At 34.2% G+C, this 24594-nt stretch overlaps 1 protein-coding gene across 1 annotated transcript in view; it reads left to right on the forward strand.

The window, feature by feature from the left end:
- The window catches only part of LOC134692326 (transient receptor potential cation channel subfamily M member 2-like), a 38023-nt gene extending 13837 nt beyond the window's left edge, over window positions 1–24186 (forward strand). The window contains exons 7-15 of the mRNA XM_063552778.1: window positions 3059–3190; window positions 4474–4719; window positions 5235–5409; window positions 6061–6220; window positions 9675–9952; window positions 10440–10521; window positions 12746–12779; window positions 13009–13216; window positions 24059–24186. Coding sequence (XP_063408848.1) covers window positions 3059–3190; window positions 4474–4719; window positions 5235–5409; window positions 6061–6220; window positions 9675–9952; window positions 10440–10521; window positions 12746–12779; window positions 13009–13216; window positions 24059–24186 — 1443 coding nt within the window. The remainder of the gene's footprint in view (window positions 1–3058; window positions 3191–4473; window positions 4720–5234; window positions 5410–6060; window positions 6221–9674; window positions 9953–10439; window positions 10522–12745; window positions 12780–13008; window positions 13217–24058) is intronic.
- The last annotated feature ends 408 nt before the right edge of the window (window positions 24187–24594 follow it).

Here is a 24594-nt window from a genome sequence, read left to right on the forward strand (position 1 = left end):
TGTTGGTTTTCCCGTTTGAATGGTTTTTCACTAGTAATTTTGGGGCCCTTGATAGCTTGTTCACAGTGTAAATACTATTCTGTACGCTATCCGGAAGTCGCGATTTTCGAAGCGAGAACTTTATGGATCACATTTTTAATTTGATGGATATACTGTATTAAACGGTAAGATGTTCATCTGTTCATTGCTTAATGATTAATTCAGCTGACATCGATATTCACAAATGGTTTATAATTAAATTTAGCACATTCATTATTCGTATGTTTGCCTTGATCAAGAGATTTTCAAGTGCATCACTAAGGAAAATCAGTCGGTGAACATAAAAACAATGTTTTTGCACCCTTACTGTACAAATTAAAGTAGAACCCAGACTTAATAAACTAAATTAAGTATATTTTAAGTGGTGGTAAAAGTTTCAGCCAGATCTTTGAAGCCAGAAATAAGAAAATTACACTTGTTTGAATTTTCACTGTACGATCAGTCTCGCTTCTATATTTTCAAACTGTATGATTAGTCTTTATTTCACTGTATTCGAGTGGTGATTTCAAGTTATTTACGATACATTAGAAGATGGCATTTTTCTAAATAACACAAATGTATTTCAATAAATTCACATCCTGAAAACTTATCAAACATGTTTTAGCTTCATAGAGTGTACTCGACTTACTACATAAAGTATAAGGATGTTTGCATGTAGCTAAAATTAGAGGAAGGTTTGTTCTTTATATAAGTTTCAGAAATGTCCTCCGTTATACATAAAATTGAACAAAACACATAGATTTAATTGTTATATAAAAATGCATGTATTTACAAACATTCGAGGCCGTACTGTAGCCTATAATTCACCACAGTTCTTTCACTTTCTTTTGGATGTAGATCTGTCTCTTTCACACTCAATTGTACACCACTTTGTAAAGCGTTGGTTTATAGTGATAATGAAGTATGTCTTTCCGTTCGTCCGTTGGACCGGTACAACATGTACATTGGGGTTTCAAAACATTAAATGGAGAGGGGGTCAAATCCAGGAGAAAAAAGGATATCAAATATATGTTCTCATATGCGTTGATAGTTAAAAAAGGGTTACAAACCGCTGGATCCCATTTTTCTTGAATCCGTCACTGGTATAATTATTAATTATTTCTTTCTCGGATTCCGTATCATAAATAATGATATAAAAAAGAAGATGCGGTATGATTGCCAATGAGACAACCGTCCACAAGAGATCAAAATGACACAGACATTCACAAATATAGGTCACCATACAGCCTTCAACAATGAGCAAAGCCAATACCACAAAGTCAGCTACAAAAGGCCCCGAAATGACAATATAAAACAATTCAAACGAGAAAAATAACGGCCTTATCTATATAAAAAATGAATGTATTTCGAATTGTATTCAAATTAATCTTTTATGGGGTTTCTTTATATAAGATACGGACTTGAACATTGCATTATATGGGTGCACCCATCAGGCATTTCCAACCGTGACCTCCAAAACCAATTGTTAAAGTTTTCTAAAATTGCTCCATTTTTAATCAAATAATGTACTATGACCTTCTATTTCCAATTTTTTGGTAAAATATTTTTGATGTTTCTATATCTAAAATACGCACCTTGTCATAGCCTTATATTGGGCGTACCTTTTTTATATCTACAACTTTCTTCAGACACTTTTCATAACTTAATGAATCTTTTTTCAAATTCCTTATCATTTAATTCAATTGCGCACCTCTTATTTTGATTATCATATATTAATATAACTTCCTCATATTATTAAATGATGCCCCTGTGCACCTATAATTTAGTTTTTTTGGTGGTTTATTTTTTTTCCAAAACATGGACTATAGAAGTGGCGGGGTATAATTTCTTTAATTCTTTCCTCAATACCTAAAGTTTTTAAACAAAGCTTTCTCTATATATGTTTTGTAATTTTAGAAGAGACAAGCTTGATGTATGTTATCACCAATTGTTCAACGGCAGACGGTGTAAATAATCTTTAAATATGTAATAGCTGAACAGATAACTGCAACAACACACTAATACAAAGTCCACAAGCGAAGCATATATTGCTTTTAAGGCATGATTTGATTTTAAATAAGACTGACGGATCAAATATATAATTATTTTGCCGTCTACAAAAATCATCAGAAATAATTTGTATTATCTGATGAAAAAAATTACACGTTATTGTTCCATGGACAGTTCATAATATCACATAGACACGTATATACCTTCAAATTGCCGTTGTTTTTTTCTCTTCAAAATCACGACTGGCAAACAGACAAAAAAATCTGAAATCGCTTCTAGAATACAGTCAGTTTTAGACTGATCGTACAGTAATTTATTTTGGGATACTCAAGGAAAACATATTTTTTATTTGAAATACGCACATTCTACTTAAATACGGTAGGAATATTGAAACAGTATATAATTAACTGTAAACTGATGCAAATATTTGCAATAAAAGATTATTTGCTTTGTACTACGAGAGCAAAATTGTCCATCGATTTCACTTTTTTCTATGAAGTTGGTGTAATGAACACGTATATTTTAGATTCTATTGCATGTTTTTGTTACAGTTTATCATATTTATGATACTATACATACATTGAAGATGTGCAAAGCACTTTATAGATATAGGAGTAAACAAATGATGAGAAAAAGCACCGAAACATAACCGTTCTGTTAGCCAGTTGGAAATCCTCACTTCGAAAATCGCGACTATGGATAGCGTACAGAATAGTATCTACACTGTGTGTTGTTCTGTGTGAGCCAAGGCTTCGTGTTGAAGACCGTACATTGACCTTTAATGGTTTACTTTAAAAAAATATATATATATATTTGGACGGTGAGTTGTCTCATTGGCACTCACACCACAACTTCCTATATCTAAATAAGTGTTTAAGAATAAGAATACAAGTTCATGAGTGTATTACCACTCGGTTAGTTTCTTTTCGTCATCATCATGTGTTGCGTTATCAATAAAAGCACGAAATTCTTTTACGTTAATTTAATCATTTTTCATGACTCATGTTTTATTCAATATATATTTTTACAGGTTGGATTCTTGTGGCTTCTTTTTGCTTATGCACACATGCTGTTATTTGACTACAAAGTAAATGGAATTTCACACACAGACTATTTCATAATCACTTGGATGGTAAGCTTTTTCGTGGACGAAACCAAACAGGTAATCAATTATTCTAACAGCTAAAAGATTGTGTTTTCTAAATATAAGAAGATGTGGTCCGAGTAGCGATGAAAAAAGTTCTCCATCTTAGTCACATGAACAAAAAAATAAACTACTATTGGTCCTTAAATACCTAGCTTTGGTCGTGTTTGTTTTCGATATGAAAGTAGGGTTAACGCTGCATTTACAAAAAAAAACCATAATCAATAAGATGTATGTATGTGTATTTGAGGCTTTCATAAATACCACCCGAGACAGAGAATTAGTCTTTTCTTATTTTCCAATTAGTTTGTGATGTGTATACAACGGATAGACAAATAAAGCAGATTATAGATTACTTGTTATACAAATATAAAAACTTAGATTTACCACCGATTTCAGTGCGAATATGAACAATTGTCAGCAATTTTGATAAATCTTAAAGTATGGACTAAACAGAAATGTTTTAACCATTTATTTGTATTCAACGAAATCCATTCATTTCTAAAACCGTTAGAAGGAATTTTATGAATATTTGCACGAAAAACTTGAAAAAAAATGAGAATGAACATTGGGAATATGTCACAGAGACAACAACCCGACGAAAGAGCAGATAACAACTAAAGGCCACGCATGGGTCTTTAATGCAGCGAGAAAATCACAAACCTGGAGGCGTACTTCTGCTGACCCTTAAACAAAAAAGTATACTAGTTCATTGATAATGTATGTCATACTAAACTCGAAAATATATAAAAGAAACTAAAATAAAAAATCATAAAATACTAACAAATGCCAGACGCTCCTGACTTGGGACAGGCGCAAAAATGCAGCAGGGTAAAACATGTTTTTTTAGTTCTTAACCCTCCCCCTATACATCTTGTCAATGTAGAAAAAGCAAACACACTACAAACGCACAGTAAGACTTAGTTTACTCGTGTCCGATGTAAGACAATTTTTGTGCATTTTGTGCATACTTAATTTTCTGATGTCCTTAATTTGTGCCATATGTCTCTCAAATTTCATACCGATATTGTCCTGTCATTTGCAGCGGATTACTTAATGGTTGCTGAAACGTTGTTTTGATCATCACGGGCCATTACGGCTTCCTTATAAAATGGCAAAATAAAAAGATTCACCACATCAAAAGAAGGGATGTTCATATTCCTGACCTGGTACATGCATTTTGCTATGTAGAAAATTGTGTATTATACATAGCTTTAAAATGTTTGTTCAAAATTGTTTTTGCACAGATTATAACTGCATCTTCATGTTCTTGATTAGTACCCGTTTTGTTATATTTCAAGCACATTGTATCAATAATACGAAGGAAATGGAAAAGTTACATTAGTGACTGGTGGAATCGGTTAGATTGGTGTTCAATATTTATATATACCGTTGGAATGTGTCTGAAGTTAGGTGAAAACCAAATTTATCAAGATGCATCGAAAGTCTTATTAGTAGTTGCTTTTATACTTTTGTGCATACGGATCTTAAATCTGTTCTGTATGTCGGAGATTCTTGGTCCCAAGTTAGTCATGATTCGCAAAATGGTATGTATAAGTTTGGTAACAATTCAGTTGTATTTCGTTTGTTTTTCTTTCAGTACAACAACGATACAGATGAAACTATTAACCATGTTAATACATATTATTTCCTATAGATTTATTGTTGAAAATTTATATAGATGGAAAGAAAATAAATTTTCAAAACAAAAAATGCAGAAAAAATAACACGACGACGATAACAAAAAAGTATTTTGTTACAAAAACAAATAAAGCGCTAGCTATTTCTTCAAGTATGAAGACGATCAGTCAATGCCTGGTATGCCAATGTATTTATCATTTAGTTTGTTACAAAAGACAATTGCTAAAACAATATGGTATGCTCTAAATCTTTTAACTGATAGAATGTGATAAATTTGTTCAGCTGATTTTCAAAAAGTTAACCTCCTTATGAATATATGATATACATTTTTGATGTAAACTATACTTTACATAAGTATGAATTTACATTCACATGTTTTATGTATATCACTAGACATTGTAAATATGTTGGGTTTTTTTAGTTTTCAGATACAGGTGCCTTTATGGCTATCATGGCAGTGATTATGATGTGTTACAATATATCTTTTCACGCTCTTTTATATACAAACTCTGAGTTTACATGGTCAGAGCTTGAAAAGATCACAAAAAATGGATACTGGATGTTATTTGGTGAACTGAATTTAGATGGGGAAAAAGGTAATTAAATATGATTCTAGTGCAAGCTTTAACTTATCATTTTCAATTGTGAGTCCGTGATTTGAACATCACACAACGTCTTACTTTATTTATTTGCTATATTATAATAGCGAAATTATTTTAAATGAACTTATATAAACAGTCACTATACTTGTGGTCAGATTTAATAAGTTTACTTCAGATCAGAGTACATGACTAAAACATAGAAAAAATACATGTTATGTATAAATAATTATAATAAAACAACACAAAAAAGGCATTATAGAATTAACACAAAAAGGCATTATAGAATTAACACAAACAAGGCGTTATAGAATAATAGAATTGTAGTCTGATGGAATGTATAATTGTTTGACTTTATAAACAGAAACACACAGTCAAGTAATTAACACATTAAAATCACTACAGTACCATTCATATATACTTAGGGAATGGTCGAGGCATTCGGATTACAAAACAGTCTTAATGAATAGAAAAAAGATCATACACTTCCTGCAAATGGTGGGCCTAGAACTGAATTTACCAGTAATATGTATAGAAATGAATAAATGTGTATATTTATGCAAGATAAACGATCACGTACAATTCAAATATAATATAGAACAATTTCTATCAAGTTGCCATTGTAAATTTATATTCAAACATTTCTAGTAACTGTACCAGACTGTACATTCAACAGAGCTTTGTTTGAGTCTGGGGCCTTGGAACAATGTCCCTCAACGTTTGGGTTACACCTTGTGCCTTACTTGAAAGCTTTCTATGGACTGATAGCTGTAATATTATTGCTAAACCTGCTAATAGCAATGTACAGGTAAATATGTCATTACCAACACTATAAGGTATGTGTATGAAACATGTCATTACACTTTCCGATCTGTTATTAACATATAATTTCAAGCTTTTGACAATATACATATTACTTTAATTATTGTCTATGATTATGCTGGCAATAGTTTATTGAGTTCTTACAAAGTATCAATATTTTTAATACTGACGTCTACATGTATGTGTGTGGTTTATTAATAAACGCTTTAAAATGTATTCATTTTGCGGTTGTGTTTATGATATATGTTCTACATCTCATGCTTTTGTTGTTTTTCGAAGTCTTTGGTGCAACTATGCATGACATTCTGTTGGTTTCTGAAGTAAAAAAATTTATGAAATTGATTTGATTGAATATAAAATGTACAAAACAGCAACACAATATTTTAAATGCCTATAATGCATTTTGATTGATTTTTTTTTCGCCAGTTGCTCTTATAACTCTTAGAAAATAATTTATACTCAAGACATATTCTCCCAATGTTAAGATTTCTAACAATATAATAACATGAATAAAGTGCCTCAATCGATATTAATAACAACTTATTCAGTATTTAGGAAAGTATTCGAACTACTGTTAGCCACAAAAACTGCCAAACCTTTGCATGTTATATTGCCTTAAGTATATTGCCCAGTTTGTAGAAGTTTCCACAAGCATTAACACCAACAGTTGATAAAGCATAGATTTTAGTAATGTCCGTTCATTATCAATATTCTAGAAAAAGTTGTTTGTAAATATCAATTAACTTAGTCAAAAGAACATGCATCTTTATTTGTCAATTTCGTTAAATACTATAAATAAAAGATAACAGCATTGACGGATGATATACGTGTATCTTCTTCGACGAATTAAAATGTCATTATTGCATACCAAGAAAAGGAGACTTCCGAATTTGTATCATTTCTACAATAAGGGAAACCAGTTGGGACAACATCCCTAATGCGCCTTGAAATGAGGAACTCAAAAGTGTAATCAAAATTCTCTGTGTAGTGATATTTGACACTTTTCTATGATAAACAAGTGACTGAGCTTAACCATTTGAGTTAATTTAGAAAGTAGGGGAACACAGAATAATCATGTAAAATATATGGAGCAATTAAATGTGTCAAAGTATTAAATTTTCAAAGAACTTATTGCGTTAAAAATGGGATTATTTACCATGAGGAGCCGCATCACAAAAGGATACTCGGGGTTTGCTAATTTACGGGAAAAGTTATCTCACTTCGTACCCCGAAAATTTAGCCACATATGTCAAAATGTAACGATATGGACTGAGCAACAGAAGAAAACGTTACCATTACGGCCTATCGAGAAACTAATGCGCATCTGTACCGAGTTGCGAAAACAGAATAAGGCTGCATAATTCGTCATGTGCTATAACCAATTCGGTTTAGTCTATTGCCTCGGCAAACTCATTCGTGATGGTATCAGTTAAACGTTATGTTATGGGGTTTTTTCTCTGTTGATTTTTTTTCTCTTTCATTCAAAGCACACGCCTAATGATGACGTCCGATTTTTAAATCAAGCAGGCCCAAATACGTCTCTACTGTAAACCGGGAAATTTTGAGCTGTCTTTATTTTGTGTTTGATGAAAACAATCTTAATTCTCGCCGTTTTGAATTCGTGATTTCTCTTTGACCGATATAAATATTTTTATATAAGGGATATACAAATTGAAGAGCTTCACATGTAGGATAAATCAAGCGATAAAATCAATCAGAAATATTTTGTTTTCGGTTTATTTTCTGTTAAAAGATTTTTAAAGTTGTGCCTTGTCTGATTCTAAACACCCACACACAATAACAGCAAAACCTTGTTTAGAGTGAATTTAATGCTGTCAGGATTAATGCTAATTAGTCGTTCTATTGACCTGTTTAATATGTGTAGCAGATTCAACTAGGTTACACTTTTATAACTGATTGACAGGTGTCATTAACATATTTTTAACGAGTGTTGTTGACATAACAATATCCGTAATGTCCGCGTGTTTGATATGTCTTAAAAGCTAATGAGATTAACTCTGAGTCATGATTTCTAACATTACTTTTCATTTAGAAGTACCGTTAAAATTGAGGTATGGATCTGTCATCTGCAAAATCATTGTCAATTAATGGTCCTCTACATATCCTATTCAAATAATCATATGGTCTTTATCTTATGAATAGAGTTTCCTTGAAATTTGCGATGTCGTTTTGTTTTCGCGTTTGAAGTTTTACCGCAAACATAGAAAAAAAAATCAGCCGCGAAAATTTCCTTGTTTACAGTATTGAAATACTCGAAGACAGATCAATGAAACAGAGAGTAATGTTGAGAAATGGAAGGTTTACATCTGGAAAGCTAAAATCATCTTGTTTGTTTGTAATTTACAAAATGATTTATCTATGTTAATACAAGAAACATATCAATAAATGAATCAAACTCCAAATGTCGATTGTAACCTTCATTTCAGGTTACCTGGGATATAATCGTGTAAGAGAGGGACGAAAGATACCAAAGAGACAGTCAAACTCATTAATCTAAAATAAACTGACAACGCAATGGCTAAAAATAAAAAAAGACAAACAGACAAACAATAGTACACATGACACAACAGAGAAAACTAAAGAATAAACAACACGAACCCCACCAAAAACTAGGGATGATATCAGGTGCTCCGGAGGGGTAAGCAGATCCTGCTCCAAATGTGGCACCCGTCGTGTTGCTTATGAGATAACAAATCCTGTAAATAGTCTAATTCGGTAGGTCACACTCATAGAGGTGAAGGGGGTTGTAGTTACGACGTAAGGAACATATCCGATATCATTTGTGAAACGGTTATTCCGTAACGGTCAACCAACTCGTGATGGCGTCTGTAAAATTTACGAAAGGATGATTTCAACTTCACCATTTGAAACTCTTGGTTTAACAGCTTCCTTGTGAGCAGCAACCTTCTATCAAGAAAATCATGATAGGAAATGTAAAAGTTCACAAAAATATTTAGATTAAAAAAAAGCAAGATGATATGTTTTTTAGTTTGGATAAAGTTTGTAAATAAAATCTGCTTTATATTGGTACTAAAAAAGTCGGTCTGCATGCATGTACATATGTCCTATCCATTGAAAAGCAAAAAGTTTAAATAGCAAAATAAATATCTTTATAACCAAACGAGTTAATATATGAAATTGTTCATGTTAATGAAATCGTTCTTGCTGTATTTAATTGTGTTGTTACTCTCTCAGTAAACACAACGGCGTTTTGCAAAAAAAATGATAAAACATGAGCGGCCGCTGCTACATTACTGCCTTTCATAATTACTTTGGTCAATAAACAAACCTAAAAAGTAATCATATAACATATTTGTTTATATGTCATTAATGTTTTTACATATGACAATAGCCTTGCGGAAAAGTTAATTGTTATCGTAAAATAATTGATGTGCAGTTATATTTGGATTTCTTTCCAGTAATACATTTAAAGTAGTCCACGAAGAAGCAGAATTTTATTGGTCACAACTACAGAACGACTTTCTGGAAGAATACAGTGTAAAAACTATATTTCCAATACATGTCCAGTTACTTGTTTTACCGATGATCATCTTACATGCCTTCATATGGTTTTGTTGTCTTTATCCTGGTGGAAAACTGTATGAAAGATGTCGCTGTGATGCAGAAGTTAATAATGGCCGTAAAGATGACGTTGAGGACGAAAAATCTCTAAATCGTGGTCCTATGTTTGTTAGAGGTAAACAATTGTCTAATATAATGTCAAAGTACCAAATAAATGTATTTTATCTGTCAAAATGAAAATATAGATATAATATCTGTAAATATGACGAATAAAATACGACAACACCATATTCAGGGTCAATGAAAGTATAACCAATGTGAGAGGTTTGGATGGAAAAACGCAGTGCTCTTTATGTTTTTAATTTTTGATAAGATTGATACTTTTTTTTTTAAATTTAGCGAAATTTACTAATGTAATTTATAATAGTTACAGAGTTCAACTCTTTAAAGGCTTTAGCGTCAATAAAAGGTATGCAGTTTTTCTTCAGTATATCTCCTTTATACATGATCAGCAAATGATTATTTAAGAAAACATTTTTTTTTAAATTTCTCCGTGTGTAATAGGTTTTAGATTTATTTACTCGTGTGCAGTCAAGTTAAATTGGATAAGGAACATATATTTACGTATATATACATAATACATACTATCTATTTTATTTCAGTGTTCCTGTATAATACAAATTTTGACCTGAAGCTAAAATCGACGACTGAGGCAGAGAGAAATGGCACTATGAAGGCAAAAGGGTAAAATCCTTAACGATAATTTGTTTCTGGTCAAAGATATTGTACTCCATACTTCTGTGTTCATATTATCAACCTCCAATATATTTCATTATTGTAAAGATCGTTAACTAATATGAGACAGGCATAACCTGTGAATGGGGACGAAGTCTGTATGTATTAATTTCCTAATTCAATCATATTGATAAAAGAAACCGAAATACCGTACGTAACGTTCCCGATTTTGGTTCTGTTGTTAGGGAATTAGCTGTGACGTTCTTTAAGTTATGACGTCATATTCGATGTAAACAAAAGAAACGCTTTCATCAGGAAACGTAACGGGTTTTTTTCATATCAAACAATTATTAAAATTGAATTTGTATTGAGATCCAATCTTATGTTTTACTAGACTGGTAAATATAAAAAAAAAATCAAAGTCTCATGCAAACAAGACAGATTTCTGCGCAAATGCGGGAAAACCGGAACAGGAACTAGATCTGAAAAAAAAAGTTAACGATTTTGAGTTCATTAGTACAATGAAAATTCGGGAAATTTTCCCGATTTTTTTTGGTTTTTTTTGTTTTTTATTGAATTTTCTACCGTAATTGGGGACTTCGTCCCCATATTAAGAACTGAAATAAAAGCCTCACTAGAAAATGAAAAAAAAAAACTAACATATTATATGAGTTTAAACATTACACTGCTGTAAATTCAATAACATGGTTCTGATTTGACAATATATGTGACAACGTCTTGTAGAAGAGACAATGTCAATTTGATTGCATAATTGTTCTTATTTATCTTAATCTGTTTATATAAATTTAGACTTCCAAATTGGGCTTATTTCAAGATTTTGTATTTACTTGCCTAAAAAGTAAGCACATGTTTTTTACACTAAGTCTAACAACTTTTGATAAAAAAAAAAAGTGAAAGATATCAAAGGACATTCACAAGTCATCTGTATAGGCCAAACAGAAACTGATAACTCTGTTGCAAAAGAAAAAAAAACACCGCTAGAAAAGTTTAAAAGTTACTTTATTTGGTTATCTCAGTTGTTCAGGGTTTGTAAGTAAATCATTTGACACCTGTAGCAATGCAGTAGTCTGGAAATCCAGAAAAGCTGGTATCTTGTATTTTCTAAAGTTTCTCCTGAATTCAAAATCTACGTTTATTACTTTTAGAGTCTGATTCTCTATACAAATTGTTATTTTGGTTTATTAACTTTTCCCATTTATTGTCTTTATCAAGTCAGGAGTATGAGAGTTGTTTTAATTTGTTTAATGTGTTTGAGCTTTGAATTTCCTATTTGAATTTTTTTCCTTAGAGTTCGAAATTTATTTATTTTTAAAACTTGATATGATTCATGTGATTAGAAAGCTGCTTGTTATCATTTTTATAATTACGGAACAAATTTTCACTTCGATATATAGAGATTAATACATGGCAAAATCCGTATCATATGTCGTATCATCCATAGACATCAATATCAGACTAAGGGCTTTAAGGCCAGAGAGATGATAATGGTCGAGGGTGATACGGCATGTGATACGGATTTTGCCATGTATTATACGCTTTATCATATATTTCAACAGAAAAGTATTATATTATATGAACTGTTTTCTGATCCATAGCCCTGGGTTACCTTCAGTTTTACTTTTGTTATGTTTTAAAAGCCTTTAAAGAACTGTTCAGTTACTTAACCGAAGCACCTGGGTTACCTTACAATTTGCGTGCTGTTGTTTTAAGAATATTTTGTTTATTATTGTATTTATTTGTGTGGTGTTTTTTTTATAGTTGCATTTAGTGTGCCACAAAATATGAAAACTAACGTTGTTGACGTCACATACAATATGAAAAACTTGACGTTCGTGATATCACATACAAAACAATGACGTAATTAAAAAAATGACCTATTTTGAGGGAAATTTTCCTAGCAAAAAACCCAACAAAACTGACTTTGTGTAAAAAAAAAAGGAGGGGTGTGATAAAGGGTATGCGATAAAGGGTGCGCATCAAAATTGCGCGATATGGATTAAACAGCAGCCTATTTATCAAATACACAAAACTATAGTATTTACTACTTAACATATGATATATATTCATATAAATCTATCCATTAGATCGATAATGTAAATAATAAAGAATACAAACATTCAGATATATTCTAGCACAATGTCCTCCACAAAGTATGCTTGTGATATTTAATGTTGCCTAATCCGTATATCTAATTATTGCTTATCAATTTCAGAGAAATAGACATCATGGAAACTGACAGAATTACGGTAAATCATAGTGTTGATACTTAATATAATGTCAGAATTCACTAAGTTAAATATAACCGAGCGTGTTCTATCTTCAATTTAAGAACAAATGCATTTGAAATCGAGAAGAGAGAGTGATGCGTAACATATAAATAATGGTTAATGGTATAGTTGTTTTAATAATAATTAGGATGAGGTAGCTATTTTGCGATGACACATTAAAAGATCACTGATTTATTTTGTATAAAAGACTAAAGTTGGACTTAGAGTTGTAAGACCACAAAGCTGGAAACCTGCGAGTGATTACAAGTTTGGAAATGGTCGCGAAATTGGAACTATAGTAAAAATAACTGAATCAGGGGACGTAACAGTGCGTTGGGACAGAGGTAGACATGATAATTTTGAAAAAGGAGATAATAACCAGTTTGATTTGCTGTTATTTGATAATGCACAAACAGGTATGAAAGGCGACTTAAGGCTAACCGCAATGATCATAGTGCAGGTTTAACATTATGACATCAAATATTGTAAATCATTCCAAAACAGAGTAGAATACGTACTTGAATATACACATTATTCATAATGCACAGAATTCCGGAGTTTAATATTATAAGAAACGTTGCAATCTCAATATTTGTGAAAACAAAAACATGTACCAGTTGGATTATTTGCCAAATTGTATTTCAATAAAAGACATCACTATTTGAGGACGTCCATACACATTTCATGTAAAAGTTACCTTTATCATTATGTTTTATCTTACTACAAAAGGAAAGCTATTATACCTTGACTTGTTCAAATCTGTTATCTGCCAAATATTTGCTCACAATATACAGTACCCAATTGACAGTACCCATGGATAAAAATGAAAAGGACAAACAGATAAACAATTATTATAGTACACATGACACAACATAGAAAACTAAAGAATATGCAACAGGAACCCCACCAAAAACTAGGGGTAATCTCAGGTGTTCCAGATCTTGCTCCACATGTGACACCTGTTGTGTTGCTTATGTGATAGCAAATCCGGTAAATAGACTTATTTGGGAGGCCACATTGTTGAAAGGGAAAGTGATTGTAGCTACGACGTCAGGAACATATCCCATATGATGTGTGAAACGTTTATTCCATTAAAGTAAAACTTACAAAGGTCATCATTTTGAACTTTTGGTTTAATAGCTTCCTTGTGTTGTTAGAAGTGTTTTTTTTAGTTTCACGTAGTCTCAATGATTGTCTGATATATCAGAATATTATGTACCCGACAAATAGTTAACAAAAAGTAAAAAAAGATATTGCCTTATATACAAAATCAAATGAAATGAATATATTAAACAATGTAGTATCATAGTGGCGTTAGTAATATATTTGTGAATGTAGTTTTCCCATAAGGATATGTCCATACCAAATCCAGACAGTTGTTGTTAATATGCTAGGTGTGTTTGAGCCTTTGTTTATTTTACTTTTTGATAAGATACTTTCGCATTTGACTTTTCCTTGGACGTCGGTATTTTTGTAGTTTTAATTTTAGTAAACAACTAGCGTGTTTTCTCTTCTCCAGTCTAGAATTACTACCTGATGGATATTTTCGAGGAAGACACACTCGAACAAGACGTTCATATTATCCTTAGAACAACACAAGTTAGTTTTCTTGTGAACACACATTGCAAACTATTGAATTACAAACAAACTAAAGATGACAATTATAATATGTTTTCTTGTCAACTCTTACAATTACTAAATAAAACATGTCGTAAAAATACACTTATTAGTATTGAAGTTTCAAAACTTATTTTTCTTTTTGTTATTTAGGTGTGAAGCATACAAACCTTCAATGCGATGGGTGTGGCGTGCACCCGTTACGCGGAATAAGATGGAAATGTAAGATCTGCTGGGATTATGATCTTTGTACCGACTGCTACATGAGCAATGTCCATGACCATACTCATATATTCAAAAGAATGGTAAGTACCGATTCAAAAGGGTTAGTTGATTATCTTTTGAATATGTCAAAATGATGTACATGTTGAGTGTTAACACAAAAGGTAGCAAAAGCTAACATCATACAACCATTGGATAAATACAGAAATGAGGATTCAGTAAAATTTGATATTCGGCATAAAACACAATTGTCATACGGCAACAAAAGAAATGCAGCCAAATTAAAAAATATTTGAGAAAGAAATCTGATATACGAATTGAAATGTAAAATGCCTTCAAACAATTGTCACTGTGGGAGACAAAAAAAGTCCTACCGACGTAGAACAATGCTAATATTTTTTCGTCAATCAAAATTGTTAGTCAATGAAATTGTGATTTTAATAGTATAAGGGAGAATTTCCAATTAATAAAATTATTTTCCATTTCCTTGTATCGAAAGTTAACAATCCAATATATCCAAGTAAAGTATATATAAGTAAATATTTGCTGTTTATATCAAAATTTAAGAGTTAAATTGACTCGTTTGAAGACTTCCAAATCCCGGTTAAGTATCAACGAAAAGAAATATATTTTCAAATCAAGCATATTGCGAACCGACTTAACTTTAATACATTTTAGATTTGTAGATTTGTAGATTTGCTTCTCATGAATTTCAACTCATAGTTTTCATTCAAATTTTTCGAAATTTAAACTTGAACTTATCCGATTCACAGATGTTATCTGATGTGTTCCTTATGTCGAAACCGTTCCCTATATTTCGTGAATGTGACATACCGAATTATACTATTTACTGGGTTTGTAAAAACAGGAGGAACACGACAGTTGTCCTTTGTTGAGCAGGATCAGCTTACTCTTCCAGAGAACCTGATTGCATCCTTAGTTTGATGGGGTTCGTGTTGCTAAGTATTTAGCTTTCCATGTTATGTCTTGTTGTTTGTCTGTTTCTCATCTTCTTTTTGTTAACCATGGTATTGTCAATTTATTTTCGATCTTTCAGATTGAATGTCCCTCTTGTATCTTTTGCCCTCCATTTTTAACTTATTCAGTTAATACAATTCAGAATGGAAACGGGGAATTTGTCATAGAGATAAGAAACAAATCAAAGATCGGGAAACAACACAAAGTCACCAATTGGTTTTCAACGCACCATGCGTCAGTCTTCTGTGGTCCCGTAACAATAATGTATACAAGTTAATCTTGTTGACTCGCAGATTGCAGTTAGGTCCGCTGCTGTATGCCCTGAGGTAATCGGTGCCCTCAGGTAATCGTGGCAATAGTGTCCATATGCGTAGTAATAACATGATCTAAAAATAGAATAAACTAAAAATATATCATTGTACTTTCTATTTCGACAGACAGTATATGTGCGATGGATTTTTTTCCTTCGGCCAAAGACAATATTTTTTGGAGACAGGTCGAAAACATTTTTGTCTTTCATTTCAATTTTAGCTTTACATATAGTGGCAGCTGAGGGTGAAACAAACAATTTTTTTCTCAGGGTCAAAAACAAATTATTTGTTTCTCAAACAATTAGAAACAAACTTTTAAAAAAAAACATAGCCACCTCCACCCCACCCTCCCTGAAAATGAAATGATTGCTGCCTAAGTTTCTTGACTGTCCTGTTTAAACTTTGACTATCATTGTGTTTGGTAATATATGACACTTACATATGGACAGATTACGCATATATTGATTTTGGTTACTTCTTTTAAAGTAACATAAGTAGAAAATGATTACATTTAATAGATAGGTTATTCAAATTAGTCCATCTTGTTCGACTGCATGAGGGGCAGTGGCGGATCCATCCATTTTAAAAGAAAAGGGGGAGTCCCCAATCCAGGACACAAGGAGGGGGTTCCAACTATATGTTTCCATTCAAATGCATTGATCTCCCAAAAAAAAGGGTTCCTATCCCAAGAACACCCCTGGACCAGCCACTGAGCTGTTACAAAAAATATCGCTATAAACTGTCACGGCATTATTTGAATTTAAGTGTACTGCATGCATCTTGCACTGTAAGATTAGCATTAATGCAAAAGTGTTAAATAATCACCACTTTCGTTGGTTTTTTCTTATCTTTGTTTGAAATGTATTTTATTTAAAGCTTCTTTGTGTATCATTCTTTGTTTATTCGAAAGGGGTAGTAGATATATATATATATATACAAATAAAATAGAAGAACCTAGATAACGATATGTATGCGTTCAATAATGATACATATAAAAAAGAAGCTGTGGTATAAATCCCAATGAGACAACTGTCCACAAAAGGACACAGAAATTAACAACTGTAGGTCACCGTACGGCCTTCAACAATGAGCAAAGTCCATACCGCATTGTCATCTATAAAAGGTTCAGAAATAACAATGAAATACAATTCAAACGAGAAAACTAACGGCCTTAATTATATAAAACAAATGAACAAAAACAAATATGTAGCACATACTAGTAAACAAACGACAACCACTGAATTACAGGCTACTGACTTGGGGCAGGCACATACGGTTTTTTTCTCATAAAAGTTGTACAAACAATCGATATGTGAAAAGTATTCCATAAATTATATCAAAGTATAAATAATCAGAAATCTTTATCATTTAAGCAAAGCATACATTTATAGATCCGTATTTTACTCGATTGGCTTCAAAATAGTTAATAATATATGACACTAACATATGGACAGATTACGCATATATTGATTTTGGTTACTTCTTTTAAAGTAACCTAAGTAGAAAATGATAACATTTAATATATAGGTTATTGAAAATCAGTCCATCTTGTCCGACTGCATGAGGGGCAGTGGCGGATCCATCCTTTTAAAAAAAGAGGGGTTCCCAATCCAGGACACAAGGAGGGGCTTCCAACTATATGTTTCCATTCAAATGCATTGATCTAAAAAAAAAAAAAAGGGTTCCTATACCCAGAACACCCCTGGACCCGCCACTGTCCATTGTTCAACTACTAAATTGTCTGTTTTACTTACTAGTTCACTTGGTACAATAAAAAACTTGATAATAAATTGTTCAAATAAGGCCTTTGAAAATAGTGGAATTAATTACTTTTAGAGTGTCAAAAACTCGCAAAAATTGCATGCATATATTGGTGATTTTAAATCTGTTCAAAGTTTTGATTTTTCTACCCTATATACCACTTTGCCTCATATTCTTATTAAGAAAAAAATCACATCCCTAATTAACTGGGCATTTAAAAAGTCGGAATGCGAGTACATATGTTCAAACTCTTTGCGATCATTTTTTAGTAGCAATACACAAAAGAACTATGTCAATTGAACATGCTTTGATACTATATATGCGCTTGAATTTTTATTTGATAACATTTTTGTTCGCTTTGGAGATTCCGTATATCGTCAAGTTATTGGAATTCCAATGGGGACTAACTGTGAACCACTTATTGCGGACTTGTTATGTTACAATTTATGACTTAAATTAGCAAAGACCCATCAAAACAATATTTGATACAAACATTTAACAATACTTTTAGATATTTGGATGATATATTGGCTCTCAATAATAACGACTTCCGTATGTATACTACAGAAATTTATCCTGTAGAACTTACTTTAAATAAAGCTAATGATAATAATGGCCACTGCCCTTTCCTCGATCTTGATATCTATATCATAAACGGAAAGCTTAATAGAAAAATTGTTGATAAGAGAGATTATTTTTCATTTCCTATTGTTAATTATCCATTTGTAGATGGTGACGTTCCCTTGTCATCATCTTATGGTGTTTATATATCTCAACTTGTACGATTCTCTCGTGTATGTAACAACGTATTAGATTTTAGCGGGGAAATTTATGTATTATAAAAAAAAATATTACACCAGGGTTTTCGATATCACAAACAGGTCAAAACATTTACTAAATTTTATCATCGGTATAAGGAAATAATTCGTAAATATAACTCAACATGTAGACATCTTATACGTTCAGGTATTTCACATCCAATTTTTTATGGAAATATTCTATATAAAGAACAAAAATGTCAGTATTCTCCTCAGAAACTAACAAAACCTTTACATAGACTTATTAAAAAGGGATATAGTTACGATACTGTTGTCAGGTCATTAAAGATTGCATATTTTGGCTTTAATATTGATTCACTGATAGAGTCTTTGAATCGGAACTAAACACATCTATTTATAAAAAAACAGTTGTTGGCATGACACGGGTTATGTTCTTCTCATATATTTTATGATAGTATGATACTAAACCCCTAACGGGAGGGATTGTGCCTGATATTCATATGATGAACACATAATATTTCAATCAGTTTAATTGAGGTCTGGAGGTGGCATGTAAGTTAACTGCTAGTAGTCTGTTGTTATTTATGTACTATTGTCATTTTATTTATTTTCTTTTGTTACATCTTTTGACATCGGACTCGGACTTCTCTTGAACCGAATTGTAATGTGCGTATTGTTATGCTTTTACTTTTTTACACTGGCTAGATGTATAGGGGGAGGGTTGAGATCTCATAAACATGTTTAACCCCGCCGCAATTTTGCGCATGTCCCAAGTCAGGAGCCTCTGGCCTTTGTTAGGTTTGTATGCTTTTAAATTTTAGTTTCTTGTGTATAATTCGGAGTTTAGTATGACGTCCATTATCACTGAACTAGTATGCATATTTTTAGGGGCCAGCTGAAGGACACCTACAGATGCGGGAATTCTCGCTACATTGGAGACCCATTGGTTGCCTTCGGCTGTTGTCTGCTCTATGGTCGGGTGGATGTCGCTTTGACATATTCACCATTTCCTTTCTCAATTTTAATAACTATGTTTTTGATCTAATTTTGTATTCTATAAACGGCATCTATATATTAACACTACAAATCTACAACTCTCAGTCTATGACTACACGTGCTGATCTTATCTATATTCATGCATAATATTCATTAGCTGTGTATGAGTATCAAAATCGTATCATACGCGATGATGACCAGCCAGTACACACTGTAAGGATTTTATTCACCAGTATTAAAAAAGAGAAACATTGCAGTATGAACAGTATTCTATTTTTTTTTCATTTGACATTACTTTGAAAGTAACGTAGTTACAAGCACAGGTTATATAGTATATAACTGCTTTTTTAAAATGTTAATTGTCTTAATCAATCTTATTTGAGAGATGTTGGATATTTTCAAGGAAAAACCTCACATCTCCAGTGGACTTTTGTACATGGTCAGATAACCTTAGGTCATCTCTAAATTACTGTGTATTTCCTGTATCTCAGATCATATCTATGATTGCTCACATGGTGAGGTCACCTCAGGTCACCTCTGTATGAATGAACATTGTGAGGTTACCTAATATTACCTCTGTATTGCTGTACATGGTGAGGTTACTCTGTATTACTGCACATACACGTATTACCACACTTTGTATAAACTTTACAAAACACTGTATTTTTAGTTTTCCTCAGGGCACTTCTGCATTTCTATACATGGCCAAGTGAACATGTTAACTAATGTCATTTCTTAACTACTGTATATAAATATGTAACCTCAGAATACCTCTGTATGTTAGAATTTGTGAGGTTACCTAAGGTCACAACTTCATGGTAATTGTACTAGCTACATGTTACCACAAATAATTTTTGCAAAACGCTAATTTTCTACAAACCTCAGGTTACCACAATTGAATGTTCATAACTCCCTTCGTCAGCTTAGTCCAGATTACATCTATGTTCTTTTTTTTTCACGGACAGGCTACCTCAGGTCATCTGTAAATTACTGTACATGAAAAGGTTACCTCAGGTCATATGTAAATTACTATACATGACCAGGTTACCTCAGGGAACCACTGTACTACTGTGCATGGTAAGGTTACCTCAGGGAACCATGGTACTACTGTGCATGGTCGGGTTACTTCAAGGAACCATTGTTCTACTGTGCATGGTCTGGTTTCCTCAGGGAGCCATTGAACTTCTGTGCATGGTCATGTTACCGAGGGAACCATTGCACTACTGTGCATGGTCAGGTTAACTCAGGGAACCATTGTACTACTGTACAGGGTCAGGTTATCTCAGGGAATCATTGTACTGCTTTGCATGGTGAGGTTAACGCAGGGAACCATTGTACTGCTGTGCATGGTGAGGTTTCCTCAGTGAACCATTGTACTACTGTGCATGGTACGGTTACCTCAGATAACCATTGTACCCGGTGCATTTTCAGTTTATATAAGATCACCACTGTACATGGTCCTTGAACCAGCTGCATGTTACCATAAATAAGCGTGCCAAAACGCATATTTTCTGAAAACCTCAGGTAATCACAATTGATTTACATGGTCATAACTCCCTTCCTCATCTTAATCCAGATCACATCTTTGTGATTTTGTGCACGGACAGATTACCTCAGGTCAACTGTAAATTACTGTACATGACCAGGTTTTCTCAGGTCATCTGTAAATTACTATACATGATCAGGTTACCTCAGGGAACCATTATACTACTGTAAATGGTCATGTTACCTCAGCGAACCACTGTACTACTGTGTTTGGTCAGGTTACCTCAGGGAACCATTGTACTACTGTGTTATGTCATGTAACCTCAGGGAACCTTTGTACTACTGTGCATGGTCAGGTTTCCCCAGGGAACCATTGTACTACTGTACATGGTCAGGTTACTTCAGGGAACCATTGTACTACTGTGCATGGTCAGGTTACCTCAGGGAACCATTGTACTACTGTGCATGATCAGTTTATCTCAGGGAACCATTGTACTACTGTGCATGGTCAGGTTACCTCAAGGAACCATTGTACTACTGTGCATGGTCAGGTTACCTCAGGGAACCATTGTACCACTGTGCATGGTAAGTTACCTCAGGGAATCATTGTACTACTGTGCATGGTCAGGTTATCTCAGGAAACCAGTGTACTACTGTGCATGGTCAGTTACTCAGGGAACCACTGTTCAACTGTGCATGGTGAGGTTACCTCAGGGAACCATTATACTACTGTAAATGATCATGTTACCTCAGCGAACCACTGTACTACTGTGTTTGGTCAGGTTACCTCAGGGAACCATCGACTACTGTGTATTGTCATGTAACCTCAGGGAACCTTTGTACTTTTGTGCATGGTCAGGTTTCCCCAGGGAACCATTGTACTACTGTACATGGTCAGGTTACTTCAGGGAACCATTGTACTACTGTGCATGGTCAGGTTACCTCAGGGAACCATTGTACTACTGTGCATGGTCAGTTTATCTCAGGGAACCATTGTACTACTGTGCATGGTCAGGTTACCTCAAGGAACCATTGTACTACTGTGCATGGTCAGGTTACCTCAGGGAACCATTGTACCACTGTGCATGGTAAGTTACCTCAGGGAATCATTGTACTACTGTGCATGGTCAGGTTATCTCAGGAAACCAGTGTACTACTGTGCATGGTCAGTTACTCAGGGAACCACTGTTCAACTGTGCATTGTCAGGTTACCTCAGGGAACCACTGTACCACTGTGTCTGGTCAGGTTACCTCAGGGAACCATTGTACTACTGTGCATTGTCATGTTACCTCAGGGAACCTTTGTACTACTGTGCATGGTCAGGTTTCCCCAGGGAACCATTGTACTATTGACATGGTCAGGTTACTTCAGGGAACCATTGTACTACTGTGCATAGTCAGGTTACCTCAGGGAACAATTGTACTACTCTGCATAGTCAGGTTACCTCAGGGAACAATTGTACTACTGTGCATGGTAAGGTTACCTCAGCGAACCATGGTACTACTGTGTATGGTCGGGTTACTTCATGGAACCATTGTTCTACTGTGCATGGTCTGGTTACCTCAGGGAGCCATTGAACTACTGTGCATGGTCATGTTACCGAGGGAACCATTGCACTACTGTGCATGGTCAGGTTACCTCAGGTAACCATTGTACTACTGTACATGGTCAGGTTATCTCAGGGAATCATTGTACCGTCTGCATGGTGAGGTTACCGCAGGGAACCATTGTACTGCTGTGCATGGTGAGGTTTCCTCAGTGAACCATTGTACTACTGTGCATGGTCAGGTTACCTCAGATAACCATTGTACCCGGTGCATTTTCAGTTTATATAAGATCACCACTGTACATGGTCCTTGTACCAGCTGCATGTTACCATAAATAAGCGTGCCAAAACGCATATTTTCTGAAAACCTCAGGTAATCACAATTGATTTCCATGGTCATAACTCCCTTCGTCAGCTTAATCCAGATTACATCTATGTTCTTTTTTTTTCACGGACAGGCTACCTCAGGTCATCTGTAAATTACTGTACATGAAAAGGTTACCTCAGGTCATATGTAAATTACTATACATGACCAGGTTACCTCAGGGAACCACTGTACTACTGTGCATGGTAAGGTTACCTCAGGGAACCATGGTACTACTGTGCATGGTCGGGTTACTTCAAGGAACCATTGTTCTACTGTGCATGGTCATGTTACCGAGGGAACCATTGCACTACTGTGCATGGTCAGGTTACCTCAGGGAACCATTGTACTACTGTACAGGGTCAGGTTATCTCAGGGAATCATTGTACTGCTTTGCATGGTGAGGTTAACGCAGGGAACCATTGTACTGCTGTGCATGGTGAGGTTTCCTCAGTGAACCATTGTACTACTGTGCATGGTACGGTTACCTCAGATAACCATTGTACCCGGTGCATTTTCAGTTTATATAAGATCACCACTGTACATGGTCCTTGAACCAGCTGCATGTTACCATAAATAAGCGTGCCAAAACGCATATTTTCTGAAAACCTCAGGTAATCACAATTGATTTACATGGTCATAACTCCCTTCCTCATCTTAATCCAGATCACATCTTTGTGATTTTGTGCACGGACAGATTACCTCAGGTCAACTGTAAATTACTGTACATGACCAGGTTTTCTCAGGTCATCTGTAAATTACTATACATGATCAGGTTATCCCAGGGAACCATTATACTACTGTAAATGGTCATGTTACCTCAGCGAACCACTGTACTACTGTGTTTGGTCAGGTTACCTCAGGGAACCATTGTACTACTGTGTATTGTCATGTAACCTCAGGGAACCTTTGTACTACTGTGCATGGTCAGGTTTCCCCAGGGAACCATTGTACTACTGTACATGGTCAGGTTACTTCAGGGAACCATTGTACTACTGTGCATGGTCAGGTTACCTCAGGGAACCATTGTACTACTGTGCATGGTCATGTTACCTCAGGAAACCATTGTACTACTCTGCATGGTCAGGTTACCTCAGGGAACCATTGTACTACTGTGCATGGTCATGTTACCTCAGGGAACCACTGTACAACTGGGCATGGTCAGGTTACCCCAGGGAAACATTATACTAATCTTCAGGGAACCATTATACTATTGTGCATGGACAAGTCTCCTCAGGAAATCATTGTTCTACTGTGGATGGTCATGGTACCTCAGGGAACCATTGTACTGCTGTGTATTTTGATGTTACCTCAGGGAACCATTGAACTACTGTGCAGGGTCAGGTTACCTCAGAGAAACAATGCACAACTGTGTATGGTCAGGTTACTTAAGTGAACCATTGTACTACTGTGCATGGTAGGTAACCTCAGGGAATCATTGTTCTACTGTGCATGGTCATGTTACACCAGGTAACCACTATACAACTGGGCATTGTCATGTAACCTCAGGGAACCATTGTACTACTGTGCAGGGTACCATTGTACTATTGTGCATGTTCAAGTCTCCTCAGAGAAACGTTGTTCTGCTGTGCATGATCATGGTACCCCAGGGAACCATTGTACTGTTGTGTATTGTGAGTTTACCTCAAGGAATCATTGTACTACTGTGCATGGTCAGGTTACCTCAGGGAACCATTGCATAACTGTGCATGGTCAGGTTACCTCAGGGAACCA

Source organism: Mytilus trossulus, chromosome 12 (genome assembly GCF_036588685.1).
Source record: "Mytilus trossulus isolate FHL-02 chromosome 12, PNRI_Mtr1.1.1.hap1, whole genome shotgun sequence".
Lineage (NCBI taxonomy): Eukaryota > Metazoa > Mollusca > Bivalvia > Mytilida > Mytilidae > Mytilus > Mytilus trossulus.